General features: G+C 39.6%; 1 protein-coding gene across 1 annotated transcript in view; it reads right to left on the bottom strand.

The window, feature by feature from the left end:
* The window catches only part of LOC146666374 (netrin receptor UNC5D-like), a 195,277-nt gene that overhangs the window by 49,888 nt on the left and 127,180 nt on the right, over positions 1–18,209 (bottom strand). The window contains exons 3-4 of the mRNA XM_085414373.1: positions 1,622–1,765; positions 1,307–1,410 (exon numbers count right to left, since the gene is read on the bottom strand). Of these exons, the coding sequence (XP_085270499.1) occupies positions 1,307–1,410; positions 1,622–1,765 (248 nt within the window). The remainder of the gene's footprint in view (positions 1–1,306; positions 1,411–1,621; positions 1,766–18,209) is intronic.

The following is an 18,209-nucleotide window of genomic DNA, read 5'->3' as shown; positions in this document are numbered from 1 at the left end:
ATGGTCTAATATTTACATTTGGCATATAACTGCAACATTATTTTTTCATTTTTTTTTTTTAAAGACTCGAAAGGACTTGAAATTCAAAGTTTCAGACTTGTGACTTGACTCGGACTTTTACACCAGTGACTTGAGACTCGACTCTGACTTGCCTGACATTACTTGAGACTTGACTTGAGACTTGAGGATAAAGACTTGAGACTTACTTGAGACTTGCAAAACAATGACTTGGTCCCACCTCTGAGAAGGACAAACAGATTAAGAACAGCTCTGTTCAAACAGCCAAGTCTGGATATTTTGACAGGAATTGTATTTGCTCTATTTTCTGTTTTGTTTTTTGTTTTTTTTGCTGGGATGAGGAATTTTGTGTCCAAAATCACACATGATGAAATATTTTCTTTTCTTTTTAGTATGTACAAAATCTCAGTGCTATTTACACTACACTATACTAAAACTGAGAATTAGACAGCTGTGGCTCAGAAAAGACAAAAACTAAACAAATAGTTATATATACTATATAATCCTGGGAATATACATACCAGTGACCCTGCCAGTATAGATGCATACTGTAAATAAAATGTCAACTCTTAACTGTTCTGTTGTTTCATATAAAAGAGCTGGAAGACATGCAAACGGAAGTTATGATTAAAAAACAAGTCAGTGTGTTTGCAAACATTACTGACCTCCACAAAGCTTTATCCATTAGCATCAGAAAACGTATCGGTCGGTTTATGCAAAGGCACGTCAATCAGTTTGGGAGTAATGGTAGGGTTCGAGTCCTGTGCTTAGAAATTTGCTGTCATCTTGTTTACATAGATCACAGACTGCCCCTTTAAGTAAATGCAAAGCTTCAGATGCTTGGTTACGCAGGCTTTGATATCTATCGACACATCACCCTACTGAGTTTCCACACGAAGGCGCGCAGCATCACAGCACAGAAGCACCACTCAGTAGGACTGTCCACAAGAGCCTCATTTTATATTCATAGTAAAAATTAAAATAGCAGTGACGGGTACTCTCTATCAGACATGCTCATACAGAAATACTCACCCTCAGAAAACAGACAAAGATAGCAAAAGTGAAAGGAATACATTAATTGTGTCAGCTCATCAAGTATTAGTCTTGTTTACACTGAAATGAAGAGAAAAAATTACAGATGTGTCCTGGATTTGCTGTGGCTGGAGAGAAACAAAACAACATGTCACGTAAACAGAGCTATACTGTGAGTAAAGCAGATGGATGACGGCTTCTCTCCAAGCAACACAGGAGAAAACGTTACTTGTTTGAAGTGCAAGAAAGCCCTCACCTCAGCCACAGGCACTCCCTCTGGGGGACGACAGTGCAACACAATCATGCCATTCAGAGGCACCTCGGTGCCTTGGGGGTCCTGCTCAAAGTTCTTCCGCAGGTCTAGGCAAGAGAATAAACAGCCCTGCTTTATAGAAGAATAGCACGAAGGAGCAAACAAACATATATGCACAATTGTTTCATGTGTGACCTTCTCTGTTTATGTATGTACAATGAATGCTTTCTATATAATCCCCTCACTGGTTTAAAGTCAAATAACCTTCGCAGACACAGTAAGGTCAGGCTGGTATCAAAGTGACATGGTTTCGCTTACAGGCAATCCGGACTGTTGCCTTGCGGCTCTTGGAAGTTCCCAGGTGACTCCAGGCGACACACAAACACCAGTAGTCCTCTGGGCCATGAAAGTCCTCCACCTGCTGACGCGACACGTTGATCATCACTTCACGGATCTTCAACCCTGCAGGCGAAACGCATGATTGTTTAGATTAGCTTTCATTATATTGCAGGAATGATCAATCAAAGAGATGAAGATTTGCAGGGACAAGATGATGAGTGAAATTTGAATCTGATAAGATTATCAGCAGTAAACAGATCTGCCATTTGCCAGGAGGAGATGGAGGACAGTCTGCTTGTCAAATCAAATCAATTTCAGGGATTTTTGTTTAGACAACAATTTAAAATGTTGTCCGGATGAAAGTGTAGCCGGATGTTATGCTTTCATCTGGCTAAGTCACAGAGCAGACCATTTCATTATTGACACAAATATATATATGCCACCAGCAGCACTTTAACAAAGCCTTGTTCAAGTTTTAGCCCGGCAAACAGATGGGCAGCAGTGCAAAGTTCTTGTTGTGGTAGATATATTTGGTTTTGAGCCTTCATATCCTCTCTCACACAGCCTGCAAACCATAATCCATTTATAATGAAGTGACACTAAATGCTTTCCAGCGGAAGCATTAACTGAGAGAGGGGGAACACATGAGCTTCTTATTGTTGTGAAGAACAGCATGATAATGTTTTTTTTTTCTTTAAAAACATTTAAAGGTCCATTTCTGGTCATTCTTTATGGATGTGTATTGTCTGTGATGCACCCATAATGAGATAAGTTTCTGAGACTACAGATGAGAATATAAAAGTGCTGTATATCAAGTATGCCAGACCATGCACGCAAGATGACAAGCTTGGACCATTAATGCATAATAGGGTAGCTTCATCGGGTATCAAGGAAATTGTAGCTTTCACCCAACATGTGTGATGTCTGTCTAGCCTTGCAGAAAGCTCAATTTCAGCCATCCAGGTTGAACAGACTTATTAATATGTGTACGCAGAGTAACGGGGAGCTAATGTTCAGTTTCTAGTGACCAAAGTTGTCATTCCCAGCAGCATGCAATTAAACCTGAACACTGTGGAATAAGATAATAACAAAGACCCACCCCTGGAAAGAAACTAGTATTAGAGCCTGGAGCAGCAATGACCTACAACAGAAATGTAAATGAAGTGCAGTAACTATATGCACTCATGTCATCATTTCTTGAGTTTGACTTCTAATAGTAGTGTTAAAATGAACAATGTGCTGGAGCACAGGCTTAAAATTTTCTGGTCAGCTGAGACCTTTCTGTTTGTTTTTTTCTGGGTGCTCTACATCTGGTAGTATGAATACCAGCATGGCTGGTTGTCTGTCTCTCTGTGGTAACCTTGTGATGAACGGCAACCTGACACAACTGCACTGTCTCTTGCCCAGTGGCTGCTTGGATAGAAGTACACCAAAGGAGTGAATTCTGTTGTCAAATGAAGCCAACAAACTAACAATGGACTAATTGGACTTTTTCCACCATAGGCAGTTTTTTCGCTGACAAACCTCCATCTGGAGCTGGTTCTTCTCGGTCTATTATGTCTTAGAATGATAAAAACTGCAAAAGACAGCTGTAAAAATTGCCAAAAGTTGGATGCTCAGTGCCGCATTAATACTCTGTTTCCTCTGGCTTCTGGTGTTTTGCTAGAAAAATAATTGGGTCTCCATTTAGTAGTATTTTAATACAACTCTGATATGACTCTCGGAGAGATAATTGCAAACTGTGAGGCTGTTATCAATGACATTACACTGACAGCAATAACACTGGGATGTATGGATGCATTGTTTTCAATTACTTATCTGTAGGCATGCAGAATCCAGCATGGGGATGGGTGACTTCCCCACATACAAGAATATTTTCTCTATAGAAATGTAATTACTGATGTATACACTCAATCAACAATGGTTTGATTTCCATATAAGTAAAACTTTTTAAAAAACGTCCTAAAGCCAGATCGTCTTTGATTTATGGGACAGCTACCAAATCTTACTTAACAGCATATCTCATAACAGCTGTTCAAAAATCACCATAAAGCTTGGCCTCATGTGGCTTATTGCTTAATTACACAGACCTACACTTGTAGAGGAGTCGTCTCTCCACAGGCGTTTGCCATCATTCCGTACATAGACGGCAGCTTAGACATGGGCTGGGATTAAATGAAAACTAATAATGGGAAATGAAAGGTTATCAAAGGGAGCCTAATGAAGTAATGTTAAACAGAAATGTTCTCTGAAGACACTGTAATCCTCTGCAATGACTGGCTGATATTATGTACAATAAGCCCCCACACTCAGTGCACTCCTCCCTTCCACTGTAACAAATTAGAGACGTAATCAAGAGTCCTGATTAAGTGAGAGTGAAGAACATTTAACTGCAGGAAAATAAAAAAAACACATGATTGCACCCTTGAGAGGGACAATTTTGTCAAATCAAATCATGAGAAATTTGCAGGGGTGGTGTGCCACTGAAATTCAGCTATTTTAATATGGACAGGTGGATTTGTTTCCCTTTGACCCTCTCATTTTCTTTTGACACTGAGAACTCAGGAAACACACATACACCATTCATACACTACTACTATTACTTTTACACGGCCTTTACAGCAGGCACTTTAACACCACACAGTTCTGTTAAATTTTTCACTGTTATTTATATAGCACAAAATCACAACAACACCTGCCTGAAGGCTCTTTATACTGTGAGGTAAAGATCCTTCAATAATACAGAAAAAAACCCAACAATCAGAAAACCTTCCTCAAGGAAGCACTTGGCGACAGTAGGAAGGAAAAACTCAATTTTAACAGGAAGAAACTTCCAGCAGCCATCTGCTTTGATGGGTTGGGGTTAAGTTGAGGGAGGCAGGGCAAAAGGCACACTGTGGAAGAGAGCCAGAGATGAATAAAAACTAATTATTAAATGCATTCGTTCTGGGGAATCTCTGAGAAGGACTGCTCACCACATACCTTTAAGGGTTTTATTCTCTATTAGCATTTACAGCAGCCAGATGTAACAGTAATGTGATGTTGGCAGTTGGCAGAGCAGCAAAAACTCCAAAAACAAGATGAAGGATGTCATCTCAGCTCTGTGTTTTGTGGGTTCATGATTATAACAAAGTTGAAAAGACAGACAGAAAAAGTTGTTGATCCCAGCGGCTGCAACCAGGCTGAAAGGGGGGATGGGTTCAATTTAATATTTAGTGCTATAACACTGTAGCACAAAAACACTAAAATGCTGCATGTGGCACAGATGGCACAGCAGAGCTCGTCACACATGCAGTCAGTGTTGTTTTTTACTTCTTTATACAGGGAGTGCAGAATTATTAGGCAAGTTGTATTTTTGAGGAATAATTTTATTATTGAACAACAACCATGTTCTCAATGAACCCAAAAAACTCATTAATATCAAAGCTGAATGTTTTTGGAAGTAGTTTTTAGTTTGTTTTTAGTTTTAGCTATTTTAGGGGGATATCTGTGTGTGCAGGTGACTATTACTGTGCATAATTATTAGGCAAGTTAACAAAAAACAAATATATACCTATTTCAATTATTTACTTTTACCAGTGAAACCAATATAACATCTCCACATTCACAAATATACATTTCTGACATTCAAAAACAAAACAAAAACAAATCAGCGACCAATATAGCCATCTTTCTTTGCAAGGACACTCAAAAGCCTGCCATCCATGGATTCTGTCAGTGTTTTGATCTGTTCACCATCAACATTGCGTGCAGCAGCAACCACAGCCTCCCAGACACTGTTCAGAGAGGTGTACTGTTTTCCCTCCTTGTAAATCTCACATTTGATGATGGACCACAGGTTCTCAATGGGGTTCAGATCAGGTGAACAAGGTGGCCATGTCATTAGTTTTTCTTCTTTTATACCCTTTCTTGCCAGCCACGCTGTGGAGTACTTGGACGCGTGTGATGGAGCATTGTCCTGCATGAAAATCATGTTTTTCTTGAAGGATGCAGACTTCTTCCTGTACCACTGCTTGAAGAAGGTGTCTTCCAGAAACTGGCAGTAGGACTGGGAGTTGAGCTTGACTCCATCCTCAACCCGAAAAGGCCCCACAAGCTCATCTTTGATGATACCAGCCCAAACCAGTACTCCACCTCCACCTTGCTGGCGTCTGAGTCGGACTGGAGCTCTCTGCCCTTTACCAATCCAGCCACGGGCCCATCCATCTGGCCCATCAAGACTCACTCTCATTTCATCAGTCCATAAAACCTTAGAAAAATCAGTCTTGAGATATTTCTATACAGCTTGGAGTAAGACAACATGCATGAAGAGGATGATGTGGACAAAATACTCATTTGCCTAATAATTCTGCACTCCCTGTAATCCAGTTTCATCCTTTTCTCTCAGCATTACATTCCTGTGTAAACGTCCCAGTAGCAGGTTAAGAATCGGGCAAGTCAGTATTTTCTCATTCGCATACAGCATTAATAAAGCCTGGACTTCACCAGCGGTCCACTTCTCAGCATATTCGTCTATTTTTAGAGCTAAATGTTGTTTACACAGCTGATGTTTACATGGACTTTTTTTTATCAGGCTGGTTGCCAGGTCTGCGGCGCCATAAAACATACGCCTCGCCAAATGACTGTACACCCTGAACCTAAGAGTAAGATATGCAATTGTCAATACAGAGAAAATACGAGCTGCTAAAATAGTAGTAGTTTTTTAAGTACACTACAGTGCATGGACAATAGAAAACTGGTCCAGTTGATCCACTGGGCTTATGAGTATGAAAATAATTTAAAGGTAAGGAGACTAGTTAATGGGGTGGTCATATTGCCTGTCATGTCTGAGTGTGGGCAGGCAGGAAGAGAGGACCCAAAATGCAGGACTCACTGAGGCGGAAGTAATTCAAAACACACAGCTTTATTGCTGGTAAGAAGCAGAACAGAAAAACACTAACTAAACTGGAAGAACGGAATGAGTAGGCAGGAAGGCTGGCTGGCAAACGGAGCACACGGAGGAAGCGAGGGTAAACAGACGTTAACGATGCGACACAGAGTAGGGGAAGACACAGACACTAAATACAAGAGGTGAACGGAGCAAAGAGGAAACAGCTGGGAGACACGGCTGACGTTGATTACACTGACGAGACAGGGAGAGCACAAAGCTGAACGCACTGACAAAGGGCACAGACCTACAAAATAAAACAGGAAGCACACGCCAGACAGAGACAGACTCGTAAACAGGCATAATGACGTCATGGACAAACAGAGGGACATACGGGCAGAGAAGACTAAGCACAGGCAACCTAAACCAAACATAAGGGCAAGATAACAAAACCTAAACCAGAAATAATCATCATCAACATCATCATCATCATCATCAGATAACTAAAGAATCAGAATATAATTGTAATCAAAACAGTATCACCAGAGAATAACTAATCCATAATGCAAAATAAACCAAAACATAAGAAACTCAAAATACTGGGTCGACCCGACCCAGGACCGTGACATTGCCTCTTTATTGAGGCAACATGATGATGATCAGTTTCTTTATCTGTTGGATAACCAAATCACAATGGTGAATTTAATGAAACTTGATGGGAAGGTGGAACATGGGGAAGGAAAGAACTCATTAAATTTTGGGGCAGATCGGGATTATAATAGGTCACTTCTCTCGGTGGAGGATGTGAGCTCCAAATGCAGAGCTTCTCATCATTATTAATGATGAGGGAAGCAGAAAAAAAACAACAAAAAACCACCAGTTTGCTGTCCCTGATGCCAAATTTTAAGCTGAAAGCAGGCGAAATTTATTCTGAGGTGAAGGGAGCTACAGCTCTGCAGACTTAGTGCAAAAACACCTTTCTCTGGCACACAGTCACCATTAAACAAAAATTAAAAGGAAGAAAATAAAAGTGACGTCTTCCCTGTCAAGCTGTTTATAATTATGCAAAAGCAAACTTACAAAAAATAATCTCAGTATTCTTATATGTCTTTCCCTCACAAATGTGTACAAATCCTTGAGAAACTGGTAATAAAAGCCCAAATTGGAAGGGTGGGTATTGTCTCTCTGGCTGTTCTTTTGAAAGTTATTCCGAGTACAAGCTTCCACCACATTAGGCAGAGATCAAAGGGTCTATTCCCTTTTTTCAAGTGTCCTGAAATGCCACTAAGTGACACCATGTTAGAGAAATTATCCAATAACTGCTCAGTCATGCTGGTCCTGATGGTGCATTCAGGAATACTAACATCCATTCACTTCCTTGCACGCGCCTGTCCCTAGGTGCCCGTTTATTTCTGTTTTACCACTTTTTCCCTCCTGTGCTCATTCTGCTTTCCCTTCAGGCTCATGCCAATAGCTTTTGACAGTGCACCACAAAGCCCTGACAACAGACCTCAATGAAGAGTAAGCTTCTCTTGCCTCTTTAATCATGTACACTAATATATCTCTAATCTAGCCTTCACAAGAGACATACCAATCCTGATGCTCACGTACCGTTCTGGGTTGCTCTCATTCTCTCTTTCCTTCACTGTCTCTCTTTTAGTGCATTTGGCATGAGGCCTGTGGTGTCTTCCTACTAGCTTTAGTCTATTGTTTCGCCTTGGCTGAGTTGATGAAGAGGCCCTAGGAGAGCCAGGCAGCGCCAACTACAAGTGGCTTGATCCGACAGGGCCTGACTAGTCCGGCTCAGCTCAGTCCACAGGATGTCTCTGTCGTACTTAACGCCACAGCAAAAGAGGATTTTCAGCATTCTGTTTGTCGGAGGGATCCTTCTGAGGCAGCTGTGTACATAGTTAGTGGGTGACACGGCGTGGGCTGAGGGTTGAGGTGGATGGATATAGCTTTAGGAAAGCGTCTGTCTGATGTGAACCCAGCTTTGGGGAAATGTTTGTGTGATGTGACATTGCGGCATGCATCTCAGCATGTGGGGGCTATGAGGGTTGGCTGAAGGCCAGACACAGACGAACCCTGCTAGACAAGCGGAACATGCTCCCAGCAACATCTTCAGTCTGGTCCCAGCTGTGTGTGTCATACTTAATCCTGGAACCAAAGGGACGCATTACTTCATGCATAAAAAAATCATGATAATTCAGCCATTAAAATGCTGCGAGTCCTTATTTGTGTCATTCCCCCAGTTGCCTTGTTTATGTTTATCCAAAAACCGCATGGATGCTTATTAGGAACCACTTCTGCATACATAAGTAGTTTTCACTCTGTGGGCCACTTCATTTGTTTCACTTACATTTCTTTAACTAATAGTTTGCGACACTTAGAGACTCGAAGGCACCTCGCTTTCCTCTCACCAGTCCGCACCTTCCTTTCTTTGTTGTGACTTTATGCATGGCTGATGGTATCACGCCGACTTCTAGGATCACAATGCACAGCAGTGGGGTCAGTCTGCTGACAGGACATCAACAGGAATGGATATCCATACTTCCTGTGTGCAGTGGGTACTCACACACTCTCCTTTAATCAGTTCATCACTAGATCTGCATGAGCTGCTATCCTCTCCTTCTCGAGACAACCAATGTAGTATCCATTTTCAGCCTCTCATTCGCTCCACAATCATCCTCTCTATTTCCAATGTCCTCTTTCTCCTATTATCCCCTCTTTCTCTTATCTCTCAATCAGAGTATCATGCTTTCAGCTGAAGTCTATTGGCACAGATATCCCCTCTGTTCCACCTTCCTATCTCCTCTTCTTTCACTCTGTCCTTCAATTATCTTTTGAGTTCTATCACTCATTTCCATCTCTCAAGCTCTCTTACAGCACTTCAGAAGAGACAGAAATAAAGTCATCGTACTCGGGTCAGAGCATGTGGTGCGCTGTCTTGTCTTTAGAATCTTAAGCCAAGCCCATTTCCAACCAAAAAGCAGAAACTCATAGATTTAACGCGCACACAGATTTGATGCTACTCCCTAAAAACATAGTTTATCTGTGTGTGTTGTTTTCCTGAAGGGAGGCTAGAATGTGGGTAGTGATGATTACATGGAATATCCAGCGTAGCTCTGTCTGCCTCAGGTTTAGAAAAATGAGCAATCACAAAGGGATAAGTAAATAGATTACGTTGTTGTACCGTTCAGCAGTAATTGTGGTGTCCTATATGCCGGTCAGTGATGCCTTTGTTTTTCTTACAAAATCCAAACTATAGGTTTGTACTCAGAGTGAATATGAAGATGCCTTCCGATCAAATTTCCAGCAATTTAAAAATCATTTAAGCCTTCGGGGTGCTAAACTTTCTATGCCATAATTTAGTTTGTCTCTTCTTTTCTTTTCTCCCACAGTAAATTTCACTTTCTCCGTATCTTGTCTAATGTTTCATCCATTAGACAAGACAACCCCTCAGAGTTTCAGGAACTGCATAACAATGTATGAATATGGATATGAATATGTTCCCTACAGAAAGCTCTCTGTTTGTGTTTATGTCAGACTCCCATTACTGTCAGTGCCGATCATTCTCATGTTTCAAAGTTGCCTTTAGTGCTAAAGCTAAGGCATGCATACATTAATGGCCCATTTAGCAAAGTCGGTCTATTTGGTTAATACCAACCACCCATTTTTGATGCGTCAAACACAGTATGCAGTTACACTTCTCAAACAGTCATAGATACCCACAGGGAAATTGACTTATTGCATAAATATACAAATACAACATGCATTTAGATTTTGGTTAGATGCTGTAAATTCAGTCAGGCTACGCCACCTATTCCTCGCCAAGACTTACATTATGGTTCCTTCCACCCTTGCTTTTTGACTTCTGTTATTGCTTTCCTGCATTAATTAACAGTGTGCTGACCAAACTACTGAAAACCTGTACTACACTAAAAGTTAACTATCTCATTGATAACTCTAAGAACTCTAATGATAAACCCTTTCACTGGGTGGTGAATGAACTGAACTTTAGTCATTTGCAGTCTTGTCAAAACACATCATCTAAGGGTGTTATGTTTATCATCTCATATTAAATGTGTCAAAAAAAAGAATCATGTGTGACATCATATATACCATGGTGTGATACAGCACAAACTATATGCAAAGGTGTTACCATAGTCAGATAAGCAGCTAAGGAAAGGATTTGCTGCTCTGTCATGTTGGACAGGTTGTGTTAGGATTATTGGAAGAAAGGGATACAATTCAATGTAGTTTTTAAAGCAGTGTGTGCTTAGCAACAATATATCAAGTGATCTAACTCACTCTCTCTTCCGACATCAACTGAAAATATAAACTAAACCTCTACCAAACTCATTGTTTCCAGTCTCTATCAAGACACTAAAGAGTAGCATTTGAGTGCTTGGATGGACTGATGAAGCATTTGTTGAAACATCTGTGTGTGTGTGAGTGTTGATTTTTCAAAATTGTTTTTTAGTTATTAAATTATTAAATAGTTGTTTTTACTGCACTTTAATGGTTAAAGTGAAACAAATTACAAATAATTAATAATTCGTTTGAAAATTTCATCTTTAATTGTTAATAAACAGCCTGCCAATACCCCTGTCTATTTTTTCAAACATTTGCTGGTTTATAAATCAAATCAAATCAAATCAAATCAAATCACTTTTTATTGTCACATCACATGTGCAGGCACACTGGCACAGCACATGCGAGTGAAATTCTTGTGTGCGAGCCCCACAAGCAACAGAGATGTGCAAACACAACAACACAAACGAGCAAAATACAAGAATGGCCAACCTGAAACTAATAAATATATGTACAATATATAATAGTGTATGCATTTCTGGATGTGTATACTAAATATTTTCCTACGTGTGTGTGTGTGTGTGTGTGTGTGTGTGTGTGTGTGTGTGTGTGTGTGTGTGTGTGTGTGTATACACATTTTTACAAATTAAATAGTAAAAAAAAATAAAAAAAAATAATGTGTTTTGTTGATTGTGAGGATAAGAATTTCTGCCCTTTAAGTCTTACTTTTTATAAGGATGCAAGACATGCATGCTTGGTGATTACTAGGGATGGGTACCGGTATCCGGTGCCATTAGAAGTGCCCTCATTTCTAAAACCTGCGTACAGACACACCCCTCACTTCTAAAAAATGCGCACAGACACACCACAGTTCTTTTTTTTCCTGAAATGTCATACACTTTGGATTCTAGCCAATTATTTTACCTTTGCAAGCGTAGTAGGCAATTTTGTGTTCTCCATTCTTTAAGCACCGTTTAAGCACCGGCACCGTGTCAAAAGTACTGGTTTGGTACTGGTATTGGATAAAACCTAAACAATACCCATCCCTAGTGATTACAGTCCTGTGTAGCCTTAACCCTCTGATGTCTAATTTTTGTTTTTGTTAAATTATTCTCCGAGCTCTTTGCAATCAGGAGGGAGCATAATCATTATAACTGACACACAGCAATAATTACTTACATTTTGTTTTCTAAAAAAGTCAAATTTTGCCTTTCCCTAAAATACAGGGACACCATATTGATCCCAGAATAAAATATGGTTTGATCACAGACCCTTTGTGGCACATAAAAATTGGCTGATTGTGAAGATCTAAAGCACAGAGTGCACACACAATAAAGAGCACGTTCATTGCTACATTTATGTATTATTATTCACTCCAGTGCTATTGAAAATGAGGGTTCTCCCTCAATGTATTTTCTAGGATTTTAAATAAATGAAATGATTACAAGTGTTAATCTGACAGGGTCATGTTCTCTATATTAGTAGTTTCAATATCAATTTGCCCATTCATATCTCTCCAACCTGGATGGTGAAACACGGTTTCCCTCTGCAGTCTGCCAGATACTGTTAGGTCCATAATTTGTTGGACAAAGGCACAATTTTTGAAGTTTTGCCTCTCTACACCACCATAGTGTTGAGTTTAAATCAAACAGCCAATGTTTGAAGTGGATACTTTCAGCTTTAATTCAAGGGATTTTGCACAAAAAAACGAAAGAAAGAAAGAATAGAGGGTCCCCCATTCTCAAAGGCTCAAAATTAACTGGATAACTGACTGACAAGAAGTTACATGGACAGGTGGGGTCCATTCCCTTCTTATTTCAGGACAAATGAAGTAGACTTAATATCTGAAGTTTATTATTAGTGTTACATCTATGCTTTCTAACTTTCTAATAATATCATTTTAAATGTGAAAGCTAAAAAGACATTTTAGTGCAAATGATGGAGGTGGTCTTTCAGCTGAAAAACCAAAATGAACCTATAGGAAAGACAGTAAAAACTTCAGGAGTTGCCGAGTCACCAATCTGGACCAACTCGGCAAAACAAAAAGGCCTGAAAGACCACAGAAAACAACTAAAGCACATGAATGAACTATTTTCATGGTTCAGAAAAGAAACTTCACAAAATGCAGACAAGTCAAAAACTTTTGTTAGTGTATCATTGCCAATGTATCATTGCCTGGATCTACAACTGTGCTTTCCATATATGTAAAACATGGTGGATGTATGGTTACCAATGGAACTGGGACACAAATGTTTATTGATAAAACTGTGACCGAAGTAGCAGTATGAGTTTGTCCTGTGAATCAAAAACAAACAGGCTCTGCTCATATTCAACCAAATGCTGCAAAACTGACAGGATCCCAAATGGATAAAGATTCACACCATACTGCAAAGTAAGTCACCTGATCTCACCTATAAAGAACATGCCTTTCAGGAACAGAAGACAAAAATAAAGGCAGAGAGAACCACAAACAAGCAGCAACTGAAAGTGTCAACTGTAAATTCTCATCTCAAGGGAGCAAAAAGCATCTGGTGATGTCCATGGGTTGTTGACTTCAGGGAGTCATAGCCTGCAAACGATTTACATGAATGATGTTACTTTGTCCAATTACTTTTGTACCTCTGACCAATGTGTTTTGTTTCTTAAGCCCTTCAAAATGCCTAAAAGATTAAACTACTTACTCATAATTGATCTTAGGTAGCTTATTAGCATTAATTAATTAGCTCCAACCTTTTAATTGACAACAGAATATCTTGAATAATCAGAGTATCTTGTTCCCAGACAGAATTTCTGGCTCATCCAGATGAAATATATATGAATGTCAGGGACTCTTTTTACTCATTGAAATACAGAAACAGCAGGAGCAGAATGGATTGCATGCATTGCCCAAAACTTGCCACTTCTGAGAGGCGATCTAAATATTTGTGGCCGAAGACAGAAAATGAACACGTCTGGGCTGTAGCTCTGGCTGTTCAGTATGTTGGAACGTTTTGCCCTCTAGGAATAAGTCAGTCAAGTAAAAATTATGCGCTTTTTTAACCACTTGTGATATCATTAATGTAATTTTTACAATAACTGAACAAGAACCCGCCTAGAAGGCAAATAAAAATCTAGAAAATTCTTTTCTCTGATAGGGAGAGAAAAAAATAATACTGCAGTTTAGCCTCAAGAAGGAGATTTTGGTCGTCTCTTATTCCTTGTGGGCTGCTGACTTGGACTCTGTGACTGCAATTACATATTTCACTCTCATGCCTTTGACTGGATGCAGATGCCAAGTAAGTGACACATTATTTTTACTGTCTTGCCAATTATGAGTCAACCGAGTGGTCATTTTCTGCTTTGTGTTTGTTATAAAGTAAAGCATCCTCCCTTTGGATACCTCACCAACAGCTTACTTTTTATGACAGGCCACAAGTAGCACTTTTAAATGTTGGTGTTTTTCTCTTTGGTATTTTCATTTATTGCATAGTGTGTTTGGCACAAATGTGTGAGAAGAGGCACAGAGAGTAGTTGTAGTTTCATTCAAATGAGGTTGCACAAAAGCAAAGTGTTGGTATTTTGGTGAAAGCTGGATCATAAGCATGCTGGGAATACACGCAGAAAAGAACCAGGTTCTGTCAGTTCTCACTGAGCCACAACTCCAGGAATAATGCTAAAAATTAAAATAATACATTTGAGTTAGCATTTACAAATGAGGAGACGAAAGTTCAGAAAAGATAATTCAACGAGTTGGAAATTAATAGGTGATACTAAGCACACACAGGTGCTTTATACTAAAAGAAATACGACAACCTTTTCCTTTAGTTACTTTAATTAAACATGCCTGTCTAAAGGAAGCAGGACAGCTTGGTGATAAATCTGCAGCCTCTAATTTGAAAAGTAGAGCACTGGGCAGAGCCATTGTGTGCAGTGATTCACTGTGTTTACATTGATTAAATCATGTGCAAACAGAAGTAGGCTGCTGCAGAATAACCACACAGACTTCTGCGCACATCAGACTGCTCAATTAGATCTTTGTTGTTGTGCCAGTGTATGTGACATCCCGTGGCTGCAACGGACACAAGCAGTTTAGGGTTAAAAAAGAAAAAAGAAATCAGACATGATTAAAAGTTCACACTGCTCTCATGACCATTAGTTCTCTTCTCACCCCCCCTCCTATCTGAAAACACCAGATTACCAGCAGGCAATATTCCCATGTGTCATGGCCTCCTTTTTTGTCTGGCAAAGTGGTGTTTTACTTTCAATTTTTGAAAAGCATTTTAGCTTTTATGTGATAAAAATACAAAAATGCCAAATGTAGTAATGGCATTAATAAATTATTCCTATTGTGTTTTTTGATTTCTATAGTTAATGTACAGCCCAAACATTAGTTTAAGTACATCACTAGAAAATCTAACTGGGCTATATCACACATCTCCACTATTTGTTATTGAATGCCACAGCATCTGTTTTCAGCTGCGGATTGTTTTGCCTTATTACATTCACGTCAAACTCTGCATTATTCAGACAACATGCTTGGAGAAGCTCTTTTTTTAGTGAGTTGTTTTCAAAACGCCACTCTGATTGCCAGATCTGTTCAAAAGGTATGAGAGCAGTAATGAGACTGTCGGAGAAGTTTAATGTTTGTCCCCACAGCCCTCCATCTTGTTGTCTGCTTTAGCTCTTCCCTCACTGATTCATGATTTTGATTAGCCCATCCAAAGCGTCTCCCCTTCATCCAACAATGCCTGGCGTCACGCAAGAAACTTTGCTTTTTGTAACAGCTCAAAAAACTGTATCTAAATGGGAGAGCTTGGAATTTGGGGGTTAGGAGTAATTCACCTTTGTGATGAGAGCAAAAAAATAAGACTGATGCTGATCTCATGTCTCATGGGATGAACAGCTAGCCTGACTCTGTAACAAAAGGCCATCTTCCAGCACCTCTAAACTGCAGGTGCACAGCAGCTATATATATACGCCCCCCATATATATATATAGCTGCCTCATTTTGTTTTATATTTGCAAACATCTTAGTTCTCCGGGCTTCTTGAAGGACTTCTTTGGATGTTGGCTGCCTTTTGCTCTGTTCTCTGTCAAGGTGATCCCACACTGCTTCAATAGTGTTGAGGAAAACCAGTTCATGACCGATAGTCTTCATTGTGTGTATTTTTCTATCCAGGTATCTATCCAGGCTTCTACTACATTGGCAGTGTGTTTGGAATTGTTGCTATGCTAAAAAAAATGTAGCAATTTCCAGTTAGGTGCATTCCAGATGGTATTACATAGTGGGTCAACATACTGATGACACTTTTAAAGAATCCCCAACACCAGTGTCTGAAAGGCAACCATGATAAAGCCTTCACCAAGTTTTACAGATGGCTGTTGGCACTCACTGTTTATGCCTCTCTCCTGACCTCCTCTCTACATATTGACACATATTTGAACCAGAAATCTCAGATTTGGATTCATCACTCCATAAGACCCGATGACACTTCAATTCAGTTCCTGTGTAATTGGCAGACTTCAGCCTTTTCACCCTATTTTCTTTTTGTTAGGAATGGCAGCCACCATTTCTGATGAAACTTCGGTGAACAGTAGATAGATAAACTGAAGGTCCTGTGTTTGGTCTTTGCTGGATTATTTTCTTAAGAGCATTATTTCAGATACTTTTGATCTGCTGTAGATAGTTTTTCAGGCCTGAACCTTTATATTTTGTCCTCGAGTTGTCCATTTTTTCAAATTGAGAGGATTCAGTGTGCTTGAATGATTCCTAGGTCAATGTTACGGAGCTTACCAAATAAGTAACAGTTACTTTGAAGCAAGTAATATACAAAGTCTGAGTGAAAAAGCAAAGAATGTCCAAAGAAAAACTCTAAAAACTTTCAGAAATAAACTACTGGTGGCTCGAGACGTTTGCACAGTAAAGTGAATAAAACGTGGTCAGTTGCAAAGCACTCATTCCCAAAGTTTAACCTATACAATCAAAAATCACCTCACTCAAATGCAAGAAAACCTATAAAACTCAAATGGTTTCCACAATGCTTGGAAATTCAGCATTCAGTGTCATCATTTATCTCAGCAAACATTTCTGTATTGATAGAGGAAATATATTTCAGGGTGACAGCGCACCATTGCCCACTTAATGGTTTGAATAGCACAACAACGTTATTATTCATGGATAATGATAACAAATGGACATTCATTAGAGGTTCTACAACCTACACTATATATCTCAGTGACATGGTTTGATTCTTCAGAAAACAAGAAATTATACCTTTAACTCTTTCAGCACTTTGGCTGTTTACCACTTAGTAACTAAATGCCAATGAAAAGGCACTTCTATCTTTCTGTAGACACACTTTGTCAAGAAGAAAATACATAACCTCAAGTGAAGAAAGACAGTGACCCTGTTGCTCAGTGCTGTCTCAGAGAAGTGGTAAGAGTTCAGTTACATACACAGCAGCATCCTGGAATAAATAGATATGATCTGCACAAAAATTAAAAAAAAACCTCAGTATTTTTTGTGTTAAAGTTTAAGCTGAGTCACGATTAGCTCCCAGAGGACATGAATTAGAGGTATAAAACACATATTTAGCCATTACATGCTGTTAAAAATATTTTACTGTGCTACACATCTTAAAAGTTGTGAAACTCATGATTCATCAATGCTCTGCTTATTGCACTTAATCTGTTGATGGACTCACATTTGTACAGCGCTCTTCTAATCTTACTGTCCATTCAAGGTACTTTCACACTGTAAGTCAAATTTACACACCCATAGGCATACGGTGGTTTTATCTATCACTCACTCACATACCGCAATTTGAGGTTCAGTATCTTATCTCTACTCAAGCTCCTCTAGTTCCTGAGCCAAAGCCACCACTTTACACATCTACATTTCTTTTCCTTTTTTACAGCGTTGCCTCCTGGGAGGGACATATATAAGGCTAAATCTGAGGAAAACAGAACAACACAATGGTAAATGTATATCTGCCTTGCTGAGCTACCTGCCTCTGGAAAGATACAGTCCATCCTGTGCCTTAAACCCCCTGGGCAGACAGTGTTATGGCATGTGTTGCTGAGTCTGTCTGCATTTAATTCACAGCTTACTGCTTTAATAGCTACAGCACCCTGCTCTCTCCTGAACCCAGTGGCCATTCTACCACCTGAGTCAGACTATAATAGGTTGTCCAGAGATATAGCTGTTCAACTGCCTCCTACAGATGAAGCTTGATGGGGAGCCAGTGTCTAAGGCAAGATGCTCATTTTCTCAACATGGGCTTCGTTGGCTCAGCTCTGTCTGTGTGTAACATAGATATGGCTGGTAACGGATACTGTTCGAAAAGGCCCACGAAATCTTTGGTCAGGTTGAAAGAAATCCTCTGTGTTTATGAAGTCTCAGTACTA

Source organism: Rhamphochromis longiceps, linkage group LG7 (genome assembly GCF_057381845.1).
Source record: "Rhamphochromis longiceps isolate RC_006_pf linkage group LG7, R_longiceps_female_GT1.1, whole genome shotgun sequence".
Taxonomy (NCBI): Eukaryota; Metazoa; Chordata; class Actinopteri; order Cichliformes; family Cichlidae; genus Rhamphochromis; species Rhamphochromis longiceps.
The sequence above is the reverse complement of the archived record's forward strand: the minus strand, read 5'-3'. Positions and strand labels throughout refer to the sequence as shown.